Below are 16,561 nucleotides of genomic sequence, written 5' to 3' on the forward strand. Positions count from 1 at the left end.
ATGAGAACAAGCAAAAGTGTAATGGGTTCGGGCGGCCCGTGCCGGTTTTAATGTGTAAGTGTGTGGCCCTAAAGATGTGCGGCCCAACAACACAATTATCAAGTTGTCATATTTGTAAGTTCAAAGGAGTTATATATAACAATAAAAAATTGAAATTTAGTATCATGAAATTAAACGTCGCTAACCTTGAGAATGCGGGTTGTCACATCATCCCCAACTTGAAAGGAATTTCGTCCCGAAATTTAACAAGTACGCACAAAGGAATGAAGGATAGTAGGAGGAAATTTTGCGTATCCCTCTCCCTAGTAGAGGCTTGTCGTCTGTCTAAAGCATCAGAGTGGTATAAAGGTTGATATCATTTCAGTGATGAAAGCCCAGGAGTGTCTACGGAGGGATTACCCCGCTATGTTGGCAACCGTTACTGATGTTAAGGCTAAGGAAAAGGGGATCGAGGATCCACCAATTGTTCATGACTTCTCTTGGTATGCTACCCCGAGGAACTTTCAGGGTTACTGGCGGAATCTCAGTTTGATCTCACGTCAGAGGCAACCCTAATTACTCGTACTCTTACAGTCTTGCACCAGGAGGGTTGCAAGGGCTGTCTAATCAACTACAGGAACTGTTGAATAGAAGTTTGACGGACCTAGCTTTTCTCTTTGGGGAGGCCCAGTTATATCTGTGAAGATGAGCCTTTTCGTATGTGTACTGATTATCGAGAACTCAACAAGGTGACAGTCAAGAACCGTTTGCCTTGACCATGTATTGACAACCTGTTAACCAGTTGCGAGGGTCAAGCTCCTATTTGAGGGTTGACTAACGAACGAACTATCTTCAGATGGAAGTCCAAGGGGAGAAGGTTCCTAAAACGGCATATCGAATGCAGTACGGCCATTGCGACCTTGTATTCCATGACCTTTGGGTTAATCAACACACCAACAACTTTATGGATCACATGAATCGACCATGTTTATTCAGGACGTTTTGAATCATTACCAGGAGAAAGAAACAACATGGGTCGACTGGAAGGATTCATGTGATTAATTTCTTGATACTATACATTGGTTTAGAAACCGTTTAATCTTGGTTTACTATTTGCTTCCGCTGAACATGTTCGTTTTCATTTAAACTCGTTGATGGTACTTTTCATTAATAATTGAGGATTTTATTTGAAACTTTTATGGGTTCAATGTAATTAGTGGCTCGTTGTTGGTACGTTACACGCGTAACAGGGACATTCCCTGGGTGGTAATTTGGGGGTGTGACAGAACTCATATATAGTTGCCCCTTCTGAACAGATCCTTGGAAATGACTTGAGGGTTGTTCCATTAACCAAATCTACTATATTAGCCAGAAAAAATTAAACTATACGCACACTTTTAGTGACTACAGTCTATAATTAGAAGTTAAGCTACATAAGATAATTGTACTCACCATAAAACAACTTCATTGCTTTCCCATAGACTTGTCCTGTGCTGGACCCATCATAATTCCACTTTAGGAGCTTATTTGAATTGTCCACTGGACCTGCAAGAGTAGCCCACAAAAAATCTAAACACTTGTTTTAATCAAATTCAAATTCCATTTTAGTTACCGGTTGAGCAGAAGGTTCCCTCTCAACCTTAGCCAAATTCTTGAAATACGGATCCGAAAGTGCCTGATACAATTATGCAAAATAAGTACCTTTTAAAAAAATGAAATCTATCGCTAAAATTTTTAAAAATATCATATTTACCCAACAATAAAATTAAATATCAAATACACCCATTTCACTAAATCCGATTTTTATAATATTAACATAAAGTAAGGGTATATATGTGATGTCATAATTATAAAAGTCAATATATTTAATATTATAACTTTGTGTTGGGTATATGTGATATTAAAAAATAAAGTAAAGATATTACCTCCTCAACAGTAGGACGATCTTTAGGCTCAAGCGCAAGCATTCTTTCTAGTAAACGAAGAGCAAGAGGAACTACATTCGGAAACTTCCGTGAAAAAGGGATCGGTTTTTTCTTCCTCATGCTGCTTAAGTATCTCCGGACTTCCTCATTTCTTATCTGATCGGATTACATCAACATTAATAACGCAAAAATAAATATAATATATCTATGTATGTGTATTGTAAGGCAAACAAACAGACCCTGGCTATCGCTTCAGGTAATGGGGTCCCCAAAAGATCAGTTATGAGGTCCAATTAATTCACCACATTTTTCCCCGGAAAAAGTGGCTTTCCGGTTAAAAGTTCCACAAAAATACAACCAATACTCCACATATCTATAGCCGGTGTGTACTGCACAAAAACGATCAATTTAATCCAAGTGTTTCTAGCCGGGAACCAATACCGAATCAACAGTATCACCAAAATCGATAAAATTTAAAGAAAAAATACAACATTACATACTGCCTCGTTTACCTTAGAGAAAACGGGTCAAACATACACTTAATTGGTCATTGCTTTCAACTTTCAAATGCATGTGTTGACACCCATAAAGAGGCCCAAACTAAGTCCCTAACAGAAAAACCATTCAAAACAGATTATAACCTAAACACAACTCACAAATCGTGTTATTCAACCACTTGGATTATTTATAATCCGATATTTATTTGTAGCTATGTCGATCGACCAAGCTAGCCCTGTATTGAGTTTGACACAAACATATGTCAACTCGTTACCCAACCCCCAAAACCAAGCTTAACCTCACCTTTACCTGAATCGAGCTCAACTCATGAACAACCCGAGTTCAAAAACTAAAAGTATTAATCAGTTGATACGCGAAGTGTCAAATAACCTAATAAGCAAAACATACCGATATGTATTGAGCTGATTTCAGAAAATACCCGACCAGTTCCCCTAAAAGAAAAAAAAACACTTTATTTTTAAGCTTTAAGTCGACGTGAACATTTAAGGTATGAATAACGTTCCTAACCAGTTCCCCTGATAAAAAAAAGTTACACCTTATGTCAAACATAACCTGACTCGACCCATTTGTAACAAAATGGGTCACTATTATTGTTTATTGAAACTGAAGTTACTTTGTAAATTAGCATAATAAATAAAAGAGTTAATTACTGTTTTCGTCCCTGAGGTTTGTTAAAAATAACGGTTTCAGTCCATTAGTTTAAAAATTGCGATTTCAGTCCATTAGTTTCATTTTCGTAACCATTTCAGTCCACTAACTTAACTCCATCCATTTATTTTGTTAACTTTGAGTTAACTAACTAATTCAGGGACGGTTTGCGTCAGTTTTAGAAACACAGGGACCTAAGTGTAAACTCTAAAACATTAAAACAAAAAAAATAGTAAATTCCAAAAAATCAAAAAAATTCCAAAAAACCAAACAAATTCCAAAAAATTCTAAAAAATAATAAAAATTCTAAAAACTTCTAAAAAATCCAAAAAATCCGTTTCAGCGCGAACTGTTTCGAACCCGAACCGTTTCGAGCTGAACCGTTTCGACGCGAACCGTTTCGACCCGTACCATTTCGACCCGAACCGTTTCGAGCTGAACCGTTTCAAGCTGAACCGTCCGAACCGTTTCGACGCGAACCGTTTCGACCCGTACCGTTTCGAGCCGAACCGTTTCGACCCGTGCCGTTTCGAAGCCGAACCGTTTCGAGCTGAACCGTTTCGAACCGAACTGTTTCGACCCGTACCGTTTCGAAGCCGAACCGTTTCAAGCCGTACCGTTTCGAACCGAACCCTTTCGAGCTGAACCGTTTCGAACCGAACCGTGCCGTATCGAACCGAACCGTTTCGAGCTGAACCGTTTCGAACTGAACCGTTTCGAGCTATACCGTTTCGAACCGTACCGTTTCGATGTGAACCGTTTCGAACCGAACCCTTTGGACGCGAACCGTTTCGACGCGAACCATTTCGACGCGAACTGTTTCGAGGCCGAATCGGTACGGTTCGATACGGCACGGTTCGATACGGCACGGTTCGATACGGCACGGTTCACGTCAAAACGGTACAGCTCGAAACGGTTCGGTTCGAAACGGTTCCGCTCGAAACGGTTCGGTTCGATACGGCACGGTTCGGTTCGAAACAGTTCAGCTCGAAAGGGTTCGGTTCGAAACGGCACGGTTCGGTTCGAAACGGTACGGCTTCGAAACAGTACGGGTCGAAACGGTTCGGTTCGAAACGGTTCAGCTTGAAACAGTTCGGCTTAGAAACGGTACGGGTCGAAACGGTTCGGCTCGAAACGGTACTGGTCGAAACGGTTCGCGTCGAAACGGTTCAGCTCGAAACGGTTCGGGTCGAAACGGTACGGACGGTTCAGCTCGAAACGGTTCGGCTTCGAAACGGTACGGGTCGAAACGGTTCGGCTCGAAACGGTACTGGTCGAAACGGTTCGCGTCGAAACGGTTCAGCTCGAAACGGTTCGGGTCGAAACGGTACGGACGGTTCAGCTGGAAACGGTTCGGGTCGAAACAGTTCGCGCCGAAACGGATTTTTTGGATTTTTTAGAATTTTTATGATTTTTTAGAATTTTTATTATTTTTTAGAATTTTTTGGAATTTGTTTGATTTTTTGGAATTTACTATTTTTTTTGTTTTAATGTTTTAGAGTTTACACTTAAGTCCCTGTGTTTCTAAAACTGACGCAAACCGTCCCTGAATTAGTTAGTTAACTCAAAGTTAACAAAATAAATGGATGGAGTTAAGTTAGTGGACTGAAATGGTTACGAAAATGAAACTAATGGACTGAAATCGCAATTTTTAAACTAATGGACTGAAACCGTTATTTTTGACAAACCTCAAGGACGAAAACAGTAATTAACTCTAAATAAAATCACAAAAATCTTAAAATTTGAGAGAAGTCAAAGTTTGAATTCTATATGAATGAATTTTGATTGGTTGGTTCACAAATGATGGAAATTATGTACCATATTCTTTTTCTTTAGCTTTAGCTTTGGGTGGCTATGAAAGTAACAGATACACTTGACTCCTGTGATGGGCAACATTTAATAGAAAACAATCTTCTTGAGGGCTTGTCTAACAGGTTTATAGACTGCTTAGTGGGTTTGGTATAATTTTAATATATGATTAGAAATATTAGTTGGTGATCTTTTGTCTTGTATATGAATAAGGTGTGATTTTTTTATTAATTATTAGTTATGCTATATTTTTCATAGTACTCTTCAGAAACAATCCGAATAAGGCGAGTTACTGTCTTAACAAAAATATTTGGTCAAACTTTACTAACTTCCCACTTAGTGTAGTCAAACACCATACTCATCAACATATTACATACCAAAAAGCAATGCAAAAAATTTATCCAAACCTCGAGATGTTGTGAGCGATGTTGTGAGCTTCTGAACTCAAACCAACAGTAGTTGCATCTAAGCCAGTCAACCATCCCTACAAACAAAAAACATCCAATCACAAACAACGCAAATAAAATCTCACCACTATTCTCGCTATACCTTGCGCTGATTCGCTTGAGGCGAGTAAGTATATTCGTGAGTCAACAAATTAATCATAGCAGTAATCTTATCATGATCTCCAGTCATTGTCAAATTCTTCACAATTCCTTCAACCTAACCAAATACCACAAAACTCACCAACACCATCCAAAACTAAACAATAACTAATAAAACGAACACATCATACAGCAAATCCAATCAAAACAACCAAAAATGACCCCTAACCTCAATATGATGTAAGTTCAACCAATAATATGATGCAAAGCCATTGAAACTGTGATCATCAAAGAATACATACCTAGCACAATACTGGTACAATACCGGCTATGATCATCGACCTTCCCGCCATCTAGCTGTGAATAAGATGTGTAAAAAACGGTAAATATATATTTTTTTTACTTTCTAGTTATGTAAAAAAAACAAAAACACAATGTAAAAAATCAAAACATCTTGCTTCAAAGATTAACAATAGTTGCACTGAACATTGGAGAAGAAACTGTCATCACATGTAAATTGGGTCATTCAATACCTCTAAATTCATACACATCAAAATAAACCTAGATCTAATCTCTTTAATTAACATAACCAGATCTAAAAAAATGAACAGATCTAAAAAACAATAGTAGCATGCTGTTAGCATCTTTATTGACCAAAAGCAAGAAAATTAAAACATAGCAATTGACCACTATAAAGGATCACAGAGGGTCCGAGAATTCATGCTCATAACTTACATAAACATTCAAAAACCAAAATTCTATAATCTTTGACTTTTTGATTCAAGTCACAAACAAATACAAAAATGTAAGAGTGTAAGTTATAGAAATCAGTGAATAGATATGCATAATCCGAAAGGATTGTAGTGGTGGATGATTAGCAACGAAACTATCATTAAAGAAGGTATCCGATAATTTAACCCTATTCTAGAATATATATCAAGGAGCCACCTTCAAGTCCGGTTTCAAATCAAATCAACCAAATCCGGATTAGGGTTACAGTTCATTTTAGTCCATCAAATCCAACATGTAAATAAACGCGATAAATCAAAACCGGATTCAAAGAGCAACGTTTAGTTTTACACCCTAATCTGGGACTACAGATCTATGAATGAAACATGAACTTCAAAAACTTACCAGTATGAGATTAATCAAATCCGGATTCAAATCGAAAGGATTGTAGCGGTGGATGATTAGCAACGAAAGAGAATCTGCTCGAAGAAGATGGCAAAATTTGAAGATTGGGTGTTCTGAAATTCGCGTGTTGTAATAAGGAGAATAAGGAGAATAAGGAGAAAGAGGGGAAAACAAATTGCCACCCATGTACCAATTCTCTGCTCAAAGAGACATGCCACATCAATAAATGATTGCTTAAGAAAAGGACATGTGGCATTAAGTGTATTTTTTTAGTATAATAGGTAGATGTTTTCTATTAATTTTCATTGTGTATACAGATTTTACCGAGGAGTTAGCACAATTGGGTAGTTGATTATAAGTTAGCTCCTGATGGTATGGTTCGAATCATTACAATGGATGGAAGAGTTTTTACTGTCAAAATTAGGAAAATAGGTTCTTCATTCTTTTTCCACGATGGATGGTTCAATATGGTTCAATATGATTTAGTCCTTAGTTTTACCAAAGGATCCATTGCTTTTGTTTTCGTATGAAGGTAGTCTAACTTTTAGATTGATATACTTTTATCAAGATTTGACACTTGCTCAAGGTGATTTCTTATATTGTCAAACCTCTCAGTTATCTGAATATAAAGATTATTTGGTAATTATATTATCTGTTTTTTTAGTATGTACTATATTAGTATAGTATTTAACAAATTATGTAAAACTTTCTTTAATATGAAATACTTTTTTTTTACTTGCAGTTTATCGATAGATTTTTCGTTCATCATAAGATATAAGATGATGAAGAATATAATACCTACGAAACATATTACTATAACCGCTTTTCCTAACCATACATGGCAAGTTGTTATTGAAAAATATGGTCAAAATTTTTATATGACTACCGGATGGAATCGCATCAAAGAAAATTCAAGATGAACACTTTATTGTCTTCGACATGATTTCCGAGTCAAAGTTTGATATGATGCTTTTTAAAGGGACGAAAGCTTTGGTCCGTATTCCTGAACGATGTCTTGCACGTGTTAAAGAAGAAGTTACCGCTTAAGTTATTTAATATTATTTTAGCTATGATATAATGAATTATAAAGCAACTTTATTTTTCTCAGTATTACATTTTATAACTGTTTAATTTTACATACCTTGTTATCATTGATTAATCTACCTTATTCCTCATGCAATTTTCATTTATTAATATATATATATATATATACTAGTCACTTACCCGCGCGATGCGGCGGGAGTGGCGATTTACAATAGGATACTCGTTTACCGTTAGTTTATCCGTCGTCTCGTGATATATCGTATAGTACTTAAGTTAGTTTTCTTATTCTTCATATGTTGGCACTCGTTTTTCTGTTAGTTTATCAATTCTTTGGCGATATACCTTTGTTTATTTTTTAGTCGTAGGTTCGGCGTGATCTATCTACGCCTTGAATGCTTTTGGAATTTTTGAAGTGAGTACGAAGAAAATTTAAGGTTGTTAGATACGTTTAGCCAATTTGTTAATTATGACTAACCATGTAAAATGGAAAACTTATTTTTTTTTCTAAATACTTAAACGGGTTAATGGGTCACACAGCCCCCTTTTCTAAACGTGTCATGTAAGTCGACCAAAGACGTGTTTCGTTCGTGTTGTGTCAAGCATTCTCGCCCCTAGTTACGACTGATGTCTTTAGCACAAATAAAATATATGAGTCATGTTCGTGTTTAACGATTCAACCCAAGATGATTGACACCCCTAAATTCTTATCAGCCTAGCAGGAAACCCGCACGATGCGACGACAACGACAATTTACAACACAGTACTCATTTTCCATTAGTTTATCAATCGGCTCGTGATATATTGCATAGTAGTTAAGTTAGTTTTCTTATTTATGTAATATGTTACAACTCAATTGAGTTCACTTATCAATAAATGTGCGTATTTATTCTTATATAAATCTAAAATTAACAAATAAATAGGCGTTCATTTTTATCAAGCAATATAAGGAATACTCTTCCTTCACCAGCGACCAAACATATGAGACATGAATAGTCTCCTTTATATTATTATTATGTTTATTTACGTAGTATGTTACATGAAATCACTACAAAATTGAAGACTCTCAAATGCTATGGTTACTTGTGAGATGGAGTAATTGGATGGATAGACGATTGATCTATGGGTTTTGTTATATTTTTTTTGCGTACACATGAGTACGTTACTGTGATATTGGGCTAGGCACAAATAAAGAAGCATTGTTTGGTGTTTAAGAATTCTCTTTTTTCATTAGTTCTTTTTGCTTAAATCAACCATACACATCAATTTTAAGGATTACATTGACCAAGAATCACTAACTTCAAACATTCAAGGCAATGAACAAATATAATAAAAAAGGTACACCAGTAACAGTAAAATATGTTGTCTATTGAAATTTTCACATTTGTTTCACTAAAAGGAGATGAAACATTCAAAGCAATAAACAAATATAAAATCCTTCTAATAATTTAAATCATTTAAAGGGTCCAAGATGATGATATGTAGTTCCGTGACCTTTCTACCCTGCACTTCTTCGTTGGATCTCCTGCATTTAATAACATGAAAGTCCATAATTACATAAGAATGTTATAAGTGCCCTTGAATCAAGATTAACAATCAAGGTTTATTATTTTATCAACGGACTTGTTTACAGTATCATGTCATTGCATAGAAGTCATGTACCACGCGGCCGCCTCTTTCTTCACAAAGTCCTCACAATCTTCTGGTCTGATATCACCACAACAAAGTGTGACAGCCTTCACCAGTGTACCGGGGTTGTTGCCGGCAGCTGAGTTGTAGAAACCAATGTTTTAAAAACTGGTTTTTATTCCGTACTGGGCCGGGCTTAGAAGCGGTTCAACCTGGTTTTAAAAACTGTATGCTTTTGTAAATCAACATGTTAACCTTTAAACGATTATACATGCTTTTGAACCGCAAAGATTTCCATTTTTTGTACGGGACATTAACTTACCTGTAGCAATTTGGAAAGAGATTTCTTGTGCGTGACATTCAAATCTAGTAGATACAGGTCCTTCATAGCTTTTATCTATAACCAGAAGAAAAAAGATCCAGGTCATATAGCGCCTATAATTGGAAAAATATTGATATTACCACTCATGGTTTATCAAAAAAATCGTAAAAAAAACATACCCCCCCCCTCTTTATAGTTGCTTCATGCTATTCAATTGGAACAGTAATAACTGCACAAACTTGTATACACTCTTTAACATTTGATCGATATTTCATATTAAAAGAAGCTTGCGAAAAAAGAAGTAAACTTTGGTTTGGAGTAGTGTTGATGAATTTCGTCAACCAAATGCAAATTGAGATGTATAGATTCCCGACTCAAATTCTGGGTCTCCATAACTAAATGTTAACAGAAGTTGTCCTGACAACTGTATGGATATACAAGCAATTTAGAGAACACAAAATACTGACCATGTTGACTTCTTTAGTTAAAACGGGTCATTTTTATGGGTGGGTCCGGTTTTCTTGACCCACAAACAGCTCTAAAACTATTATGATTATAAATTTACTCTATATTTTTTAAAAATGATTTAAGAAGTTGTACTTCGAGAGTCTTTCAACTCTTTTGACCTGTTCAACCCGTTGGATAATACAGCTTACCTGACTTACTGAGCCACGGGATATTAACGGAGCTAAACCGCAAATCAGAGACATGCACAGAAAGATCTTCATCGAGAAGAACATTTGCAGACTTGAAGTTTCTGTGAATAATAGGTGGCTCGCTAAAGTCGTGTAGATATCTAAACCACCACAAGCGAGAAAGAAAATGAAGCGAGACGTTAATATGCAAATTAAACATAAAATAAGTTTATTTTGGTGGTGAATTTATGAATATATAAGTATTCACTTACTCTAAGGCTCTTGCAACTCCAAGTGCCATTCGGATGCGCGCATTCCATGAAAATTTCTTTTTGTAACCGTCATCGGAGTGTAGTGCATCGTGAAGGGTCCTGCTACTACAACATGTTTGACACATTTTATTATATATGTCGTAAAAACATGACCCGAAAAACCAATTGATGAATAAACAGGTCATTATTACCTTCATTAAAACACATTAACCGACTTGGCTTGCCAAGATAATTAATGAACCATTTAGATGCTTCATCTCCCTCATCCCAAGCCAATCCTGACCATTCCCAAATTGAGACACCCTCACATATTTGAGATGGTCTGCACAATGAAACCTTCAGCTCATCCATCCCCGATGCTCTTAATACTAATTATTGTGTTAAAGATCAATTACTCAACATTAAACTCATTAAACAATAAGAAAGTATCGGAAAATGATGTCAACTTGAGTTGGGCTTCGGTAAGCTTCGCCTATTGAGCTAATCTGACAGAGATGAAGATTGACAGAGATGCTTCTGAGCCCGAGATGCCCCTGCAGGATTTTATTGGATATATGAAGATTGATGGGGTTTAAAGAAAACTGAAAAGAAAAATGAGTAACCAGAGTAGTTTAAAAAGTACATGTGCATCTGTTGCTGCTTCCTCAGCTTCTCTCAACCTAACAAGAACTTCACCAGCTGCCAACGACTTCGAAAACCGATTCCCATGACCTTTCGTTCTGGCTTTAGCCGCAACCCGTTTCACCTCCGCTATCCATTCAAGAATCAACCGGTGTTTCTCCACCAGTTCATTATACTTCTTCCTGCAAATCAGCATAATGTTCCACCATTCTACCATGACCATTAATCGACCTCATGAGTGCGTCATCTAACTCCTCTGTGCATTTCTTCTCCAATCTTAATTCCATTTCCATCTTCTCACAACAAAACTCATTCAAGAAATTAACACCACAGAAAATTGATTCAAGAAATCTGAGTTCAAACTGAGACATAAAATCGAACCTGTTCCAGGTCTGGGGGCTGAAAGAACTGCAATACCACCCTCCTAGAAATTCTAACTTCATTCATTTGCATGTAGAAGTATCACATCACCCTTCAGTTCTCTTTTTATCTTTTAAAAATTGTTATAAAAATAATTTTATTTGTTTATAAAAATTAAACGGGCTAAACATGTCACCCACGAACCTGTTAAGTGCACCCAAAACAACACGTTAAGCGAGTTAGTTGGTTTATTCATTAAAGACATAATTTGGACGACTCCCGTTCCACTTGACCTGTTAGAGTGAGACTTGACATTACCTTTCTATAATTGTGATAAGACATAACACATACCATAGCCTGACCGTAGCTGTTCCCGGATATCAATTGCTGAAATAGAACCGAGCCTTCACAACATCCACATTAGGTAGTTACCAAAGCTGATTTCACTGCGAAAAGTACATAATCAAATTATGTTACTTATTGAAAACCTTTTTAAATTTGTTGAACTAAATTTGACCTATAAGTCTATATCTCAAGCGAAATTCTAGGCGACGAACCAACAGGAATTGAGTTAGAAGTGGCATAATGAGTAACGGGTCAAGTGGAGCTGTTAGGCTTGGTTGACTATACCAAAACATTTTTTGTCTGTCTTATTTAGCATGTCAAATATGAGTCGAGAAGCATAAATTTCAATGATAAAACTAATTATTAAAAACGCTTTGGATGACTTTAACCATTTTCCCCAACCTTCATCACATAATTTCTACACTAAAAAATAAATCTAGTCAGAAAGATTGAGCAAAATTTCCATATAAAAGAGGATATAAGGTCATAAAATGAAAGAGATACCTATTTATTTACAAGATGATGTCAACTATCGAATAACTATAATTACAAACTTACAGACAGTTGTGTGGGGAGAATGTACCTAAAGACCTTTTTGGTAACCAATAGCCGAATAAAACCCCAAACCATTGAAATCGAGATGGAATCCAAGAAACCAAATAGCAATGCCTTCAAAAAATCCTTTCGAATGAGCTGATGTACCCTAAAAATGTTACCTTTTTTCTGTAAAATCCAAGTAAAAGATTGGGTTTTTAGGGAACAAAAGTCAACCCACTTCGTGAAATGACCAATTTACATCAAAAATAGTGAAATCCAGATAGAATCAAAGAACAAAATCACAGTGTCTTCAAGAAACCAATTTACCACTAACTAACCTTGGTTATGTGTGGTTTATGTCTGCAATGATTATCGGCTGTTGGAAGCACTACCCTCATCCTGGATTTGCTCGATGTCGCCGGATTAGAATGTGAAGATGAAGACACAATTTTATATACCCACTTTATCATTTGTGACACTTTATTCATCATAGCATCAAAAACAAATCCATGTTTATCATCATATTCAGTCAAATTGACCTGCAAAAGTAATATATTTGAGTCTCTATACTTTAAATTAGTTACACTAAAGCCAACTAAATTCAATACAACAGTTATTTATTATGATACCATAACATGAAGATTCAATCCAAACAAAATGAGAACATAATATCACGCAACAATGTGACTCCACTAAGAACTTACCCTAACTTTTTATTCATAAAAAGTATGTGAGCAGCAGCTGGAATGACTCCGCCTTTACAGCATAAACACCTCGCTTTCTTTCCGATTACAACTTCGAGATGCATATTCCGGCAGATCCATGGCAGTCGCCGAGCTCAAGTCTTTGAAATTCTCCACAACGGGCGGTCATGAAACCCTAGATCGCCGAGAAGAGAGAGAGAAGAGAGAGAGAAGAGAGAGAGAAGATCTGATGTTGTTTTGTGAGATGTGTGAGCATTGAGAGAGAAAGCAATTGGTGATCCGTGTGAAGTCAAATGGACGGTCCAGATCTTGATCCGTGTGAGAAAGTTACAAAATTGGACGGCAGATGTAGAACCTTGTAAAGGGTAAATGGTTTTGTGTTTTCTTGTGCCTTAATAGTTGTACATTGTGCATTAAGTGTTTTTTCAACACCTTGTTCAATTACCATCTTGTCCTTCACATATCCTTATTAAAGTAGTATAGATAAGTTCAATACAACAGTTATTTATTATGATACCATAACATGAAGATTCAATCCAAACAAAATGAGAACATAATATCACGCAACAATGTGACTCCACTAAGAACTTACCCTAACTTTTTATTCATAAAAAGTATGTGAGCAGCAGCTGGAATGACTCCGCCTTTACAGCACAAACACCTCGCTTTCTTTCCGATTACAACTTCGAGATGCATATTCCGGCAGATCCATGGCAGTCGCCGAGCTCAAGTCTTTGAAATTCTCCACAACGGGCGGTCATGAAACCCTAGATCGCCGAGAAGAGAGAGAGAGAAGAGAGAGAGAAGAGAGAGAGAAGATCTGATGTTGTTTTGTGAGATGTGTGAGCATTGAGAGAGAAAGCAATTGGTGATCCGTGTGAAGTCAAATGGACGGTCCAGATCTTGATCCGTGTGAGAAAGTTACAAAATTGGACGGCAGATGTAGAACCTTGTAAAGGGTAAATGGTTTTGTGTTTTCTTGTGCCTTAATAGTTGTACATTGTGCATTAAGTGTTTTTTCAACACCTTGTTCAATTACCATCTTGTCCTTCACATATCCTTATTAAAGTAGTATATATATATATATATATATATATATATATATATATATATATATATATATATATATATATATATATATATATATATATATATATATATATATATATATATATTGTTAGATAAAATGATTCACAACCCGTGAGTATTCACGGGTGATAACCTAGTATCTTTATATACAAGACCATTTCAGATGTTTTCCTTATTGGTATTGGATATTGGCCAAAAATTTTGATCATCACTCATTTGTATTACATTGTATGTTATAACATATGTTAATTGGAAGATTCTCGAGATATTATTACTTAAAAGAACACAGGGGCAAAAGTGAATAATTTAACATTATTAGTGTAATTAAGTAGGAGCAAGTTTTGCCGTTAAAAAACACGTTTAGCAATAGAATATGAGATTATATATGCTTATTATAAAGAACTTAACGTTTCAAGCTCTATCATTTATTATTACACCTGGACTGCATGTTTATTCATATATTATACTTATAAGTTATTGACCAAAGGACAATACAAATCAAATACTTCACTAGTAAGGAGGTTGGCCAATGATGTTTCCTCGGGGAGAATAGTTACAGATAATGAACCACCAACCATTGGCACACTGAACACTAGCACACCCGAGTTGTATAGAATTACGCCACACCACTTGAGTATAGTGTTCACAAACCCTTCCACTAGCACATGTATTGGTTCCACGATCATAATATTGTTTTTCACTTACCCATAAATTCACAGCTGCGGTACCTATGAATGAACCACGACCCTTGGCAAGATTCTCACCATAAGGTCCATTTGAGTCCACGAGATTGCAGTCTTGTATCCTTCGGTTAGCATAGTTCTGAGCAAAGGTGGCTAGAGTCGTGTTCCATACCATGTTTCCAACACCCACTTGGGCACGCGCCGTATTATGAGCATTTAAGTAGTCAGTTTGGGAGTTTTGTGCATGGGTGCTGTGAAAAATGGCAATAATTAAAAACCAAATAAGTGCATACTGAAGTTTGAATGATACCATCACTCTAGTTTATTTGCTAGACTATGTTGGTGTTTAAGGATGGAGATACATGAATCACTAATGCGTATTTATAGAATGTTATGGCTACTTGAATGACAATTTGACATGTGCAAAGGTCAATAAGTTAAGTATTTTGTTACAAGAAAAAACAATTTCTCGTTAGGAGCAATGGTGTCATTGTGGAGCTAGAACAAAGGCACATACCTTTATAGAGGGGGGGGGGAGGGTTTCAAAACTGGACAAAATGAGTAGTTTAGAATAATTGGTGTAAAGTAGAGTATGGCTTTACCAGGAAAGGAATGGATTGAAGGTTTATTGATTTAGAAAAAATGGATTTCTTTTAAGGAAAATTATTAGGGATTTTAGAGGTTTATTGATGTAGAAAAAAGTTGATGTTTTATAAAGAAATTTTGGAATCTAATATGATGCTTAGGTAAAGGTTTTTGGGGGTTTGTTGATGTAGATGATCTTAAGCTAGGGGTGTATATTGAATAACAGATTTTCAAATTTTTATTATTTCACATGAATTCGTATTTGATTCGATTAGTACTTGAAACTTGAATTCGAATAAATTCGATTTAACTCAAATTCATCCTAAACAATAAATTATTTTACTTTTATTTTTAAACTATTAAAAATAATTATATTCAACATAAAATATAATAACATGTAAAACCAATTAACTATGAATTTATCAAAACACCAAAATTTAAAAGATAGGTTGGTTACTGGTAGTGATTTAAGTTAGATAATAATTTGGAAATAAGTAGTATATGTTAGTTATTAGTAGGTTTGATAATGTTATGAATAATAAACTTATCACTTTTGGAGGTAGTTCATACTTTAGCCAAGTTTAGAAGTTAACTGTGTGTGTGTGTATATATATATATATATATATATATGTTTGTGTGTGTATACATATATTAAAAAATATATATAAATTTAATTCGAATTTCGAATGGAATCGTATTGAAAATCATAAATTCCTATTCGATTCTAATTCGATTACTGGACTCGAATACGAATCAACTCGAATTCGAACCTTTTAAAAATCAACTCGAATTCGAACCTTTTTAATCGAATTCGAATCGAGTCGAATTTCAAATTTTTAGAATCCGAATCGAATTCTGAAACATCCTAATCTTAAGCCGACTTCTAGACATGCTAACGAGAAAGTCATTTAAAAAAAGCGAGAAAGACACTCAAATTAAATAAAATTCACAGAAATATGTGTAGTACATATTTTAAGTGAGAAGAAAATTATTTGTAAGAATCAAAATAATATATTTAAATTAATAAAAATGTTTCTTTTAATATTTGTATTTAATATGTGTAAATTTATTCTAATAAATTAGCTAGTTAAATTAAACTAATAACCCATTTTTAAAATGGGGACAGTGAATATGTGGCTATTATGCATTTAAGTTACTAGAAGGGTGTCTGCGTGATGC

The 16,561-nt window shown here is 35.5% G+C and overlaps 3 protein-coding genes across 9 annotated transcripts; all 3 read right to left on the reverse strand.

Moving 5' to 3' along the window:
• Nucleotides 1-1,561: 1,561 nt before the first annotated feature.
• Nucleotides 1,562-6,745, reverse strand: LOC118491492 (mitogen-activated protein kinase HOG1-like). Its single transcript, XM_035989312.1, has 7 exons — nucleotides 6,560-6,745; nucleotides 5,430-5,543; nucleotides 5,288-5,364; nucleotides 2,842-2,854; nucleotides 2,207-2,293; nucleotides 1,905-2,060; nucleotides 1,562-1,654 (listed from the first exon to the last, which is right to left on the reverse strand). The coding sequence occupies exons 1-7, from the start codon at nucleotides 6,743-6,745 to the stop codon at nucleotides 1,562-1,564; spliced, it is 726 nt and encodes a 241-aa protein (XP_035845205.1).
• A 2,202-nt stretch (nucleotides 6,746-8,947) lies between these two features.
• LOC110936685 (kinesin-like protein KIN-12F) lies at nucleotides 8,948-13,087 on the reverse strand. 7 transcript variants are annotated; one of them, XR_004891105.1, is made up of 12 exons: nucleotides 13,026-13,087; nucleotides 12,660-12,860; nucleotides 12,368-12,507; nucleotides 11,461-11,885; nucleotides 11,081-11,372; nucleotides 10,905-10,991; nucleotides 10,650-10,826; nucleotides 10,459-10,557; nucleotides 10,208-10,347; nucleotides 9,552-9,626; nucleotides 9,224-9,454; nucleotides 8,948-9,125 (listed from the first exon to the last, which is right to left on the reverse strand). XR_004891105.1 is itself a non-coding variant. In XM_035988903.1 (2 exons), exons 1-2 carry the CDS (start codon nucleotides 11,300-11,302, stop codon nucleotides 10,869-10,871), a joined length of 345 nt encoding a protein of 114 aa, XP_035844796.1. In that variant the 5' UTR covers nucleotides 11,303-11,454; the 3' UTR covers nucleotides 10,835-10,868. The 7 variants fall into 7 exon arrangements, 1 of the variants encoding a protein (XP_035844796.1); XR_004891104.1 differs by having other exon boundaries at nucleotides 10,459-10,560; XR_004891106.1 differs by having other exon boundaries at nucleotides 9,263-9,454; nucleotides 10,459-10,563.
• A 1,374-nt stretch (nucleotides 13,088-14,461) lies between these two features.
• LOC110936684 (pathogenesis-related protein 1B) lies at nucleotides 14,462-15,163 on the reverse strand. The gene has a single exon (XM_022179100.2). It carries the CDS (start codon nucleotides 15,108-15,110, stop codon nucleotides 14,625-14,627), a length of 486 nt encoding a protein of 161 aa, XP_022034792.1. The 5' UTR covers nucleotides 15,111-15,163; the 3' UTR covers nucleotides 14,462-14,624.
• Nucleotides 15,164-16,561: the final 1,398 nt, after the last annotated feature.

The sequence above is a fragment of the Helianthus annuus genome, chromosome 4 (assembly GCF_002127325.2).
Source record: "Helianthus annuus cultivar XRQ/B chromosome 4, HanXRQr2.0-SUNRISE, whole genome shotgun sequence".
NCBI classification, from domain to species: Eukaryota; Viridiplantae; Streptophyta; class Magnoliopsida; order Asterales; family Asteraceae; genus Helianthus; species Helianthus annuus.

Excerpts from the sequence above, each read along its gene's own strand:
- LOC110936684 (XM_022179100.2), bottom strand. The coding sequence starts at position 15,110 with ATGGTATCATTCAAACTTCAGTATGCACTTATTTGGTTTTTAATTATT.
- LOC110936685 (XM_035988903.1), bottom strand. The coding sequence starts at position 11,302 with ATGGTCATGGTAGAATGGTGGAACATTATGCTGATTTGCAGGAAGAAG. Across the intron at positions 10,992-11,080 it reads AAGCAGCAACAGATGCACAT|GGGCATCTCGGGCTCAGAAG; the intron begins GTACTTTTTAAA and ends AAAATCCTGCAG.
- LOC118491492 (XM_035989312.1), bottom strand. The coding sequence starts at position 6,745 with ATGGGTGGCAATTTGTTTTCCCCTCTTTCTCCTTATTCTCCTTATTCT. Across the intron at positions 5,544-6,559 it reads ATTTGATTAATCTCATACTG|GTTGAAGGAATTGTGAAGAA; the intron begins GTAAGTTTTTGA and ends GTATTTGGTTAG. Across the intron at positions 1,655-1,904 it reads ATCGTCCTACTGTTGAGGAG|GCACTTTCGGATCCGTATTT; the intron begins GTAATATCTTTA and ends TAATTGTATCAG.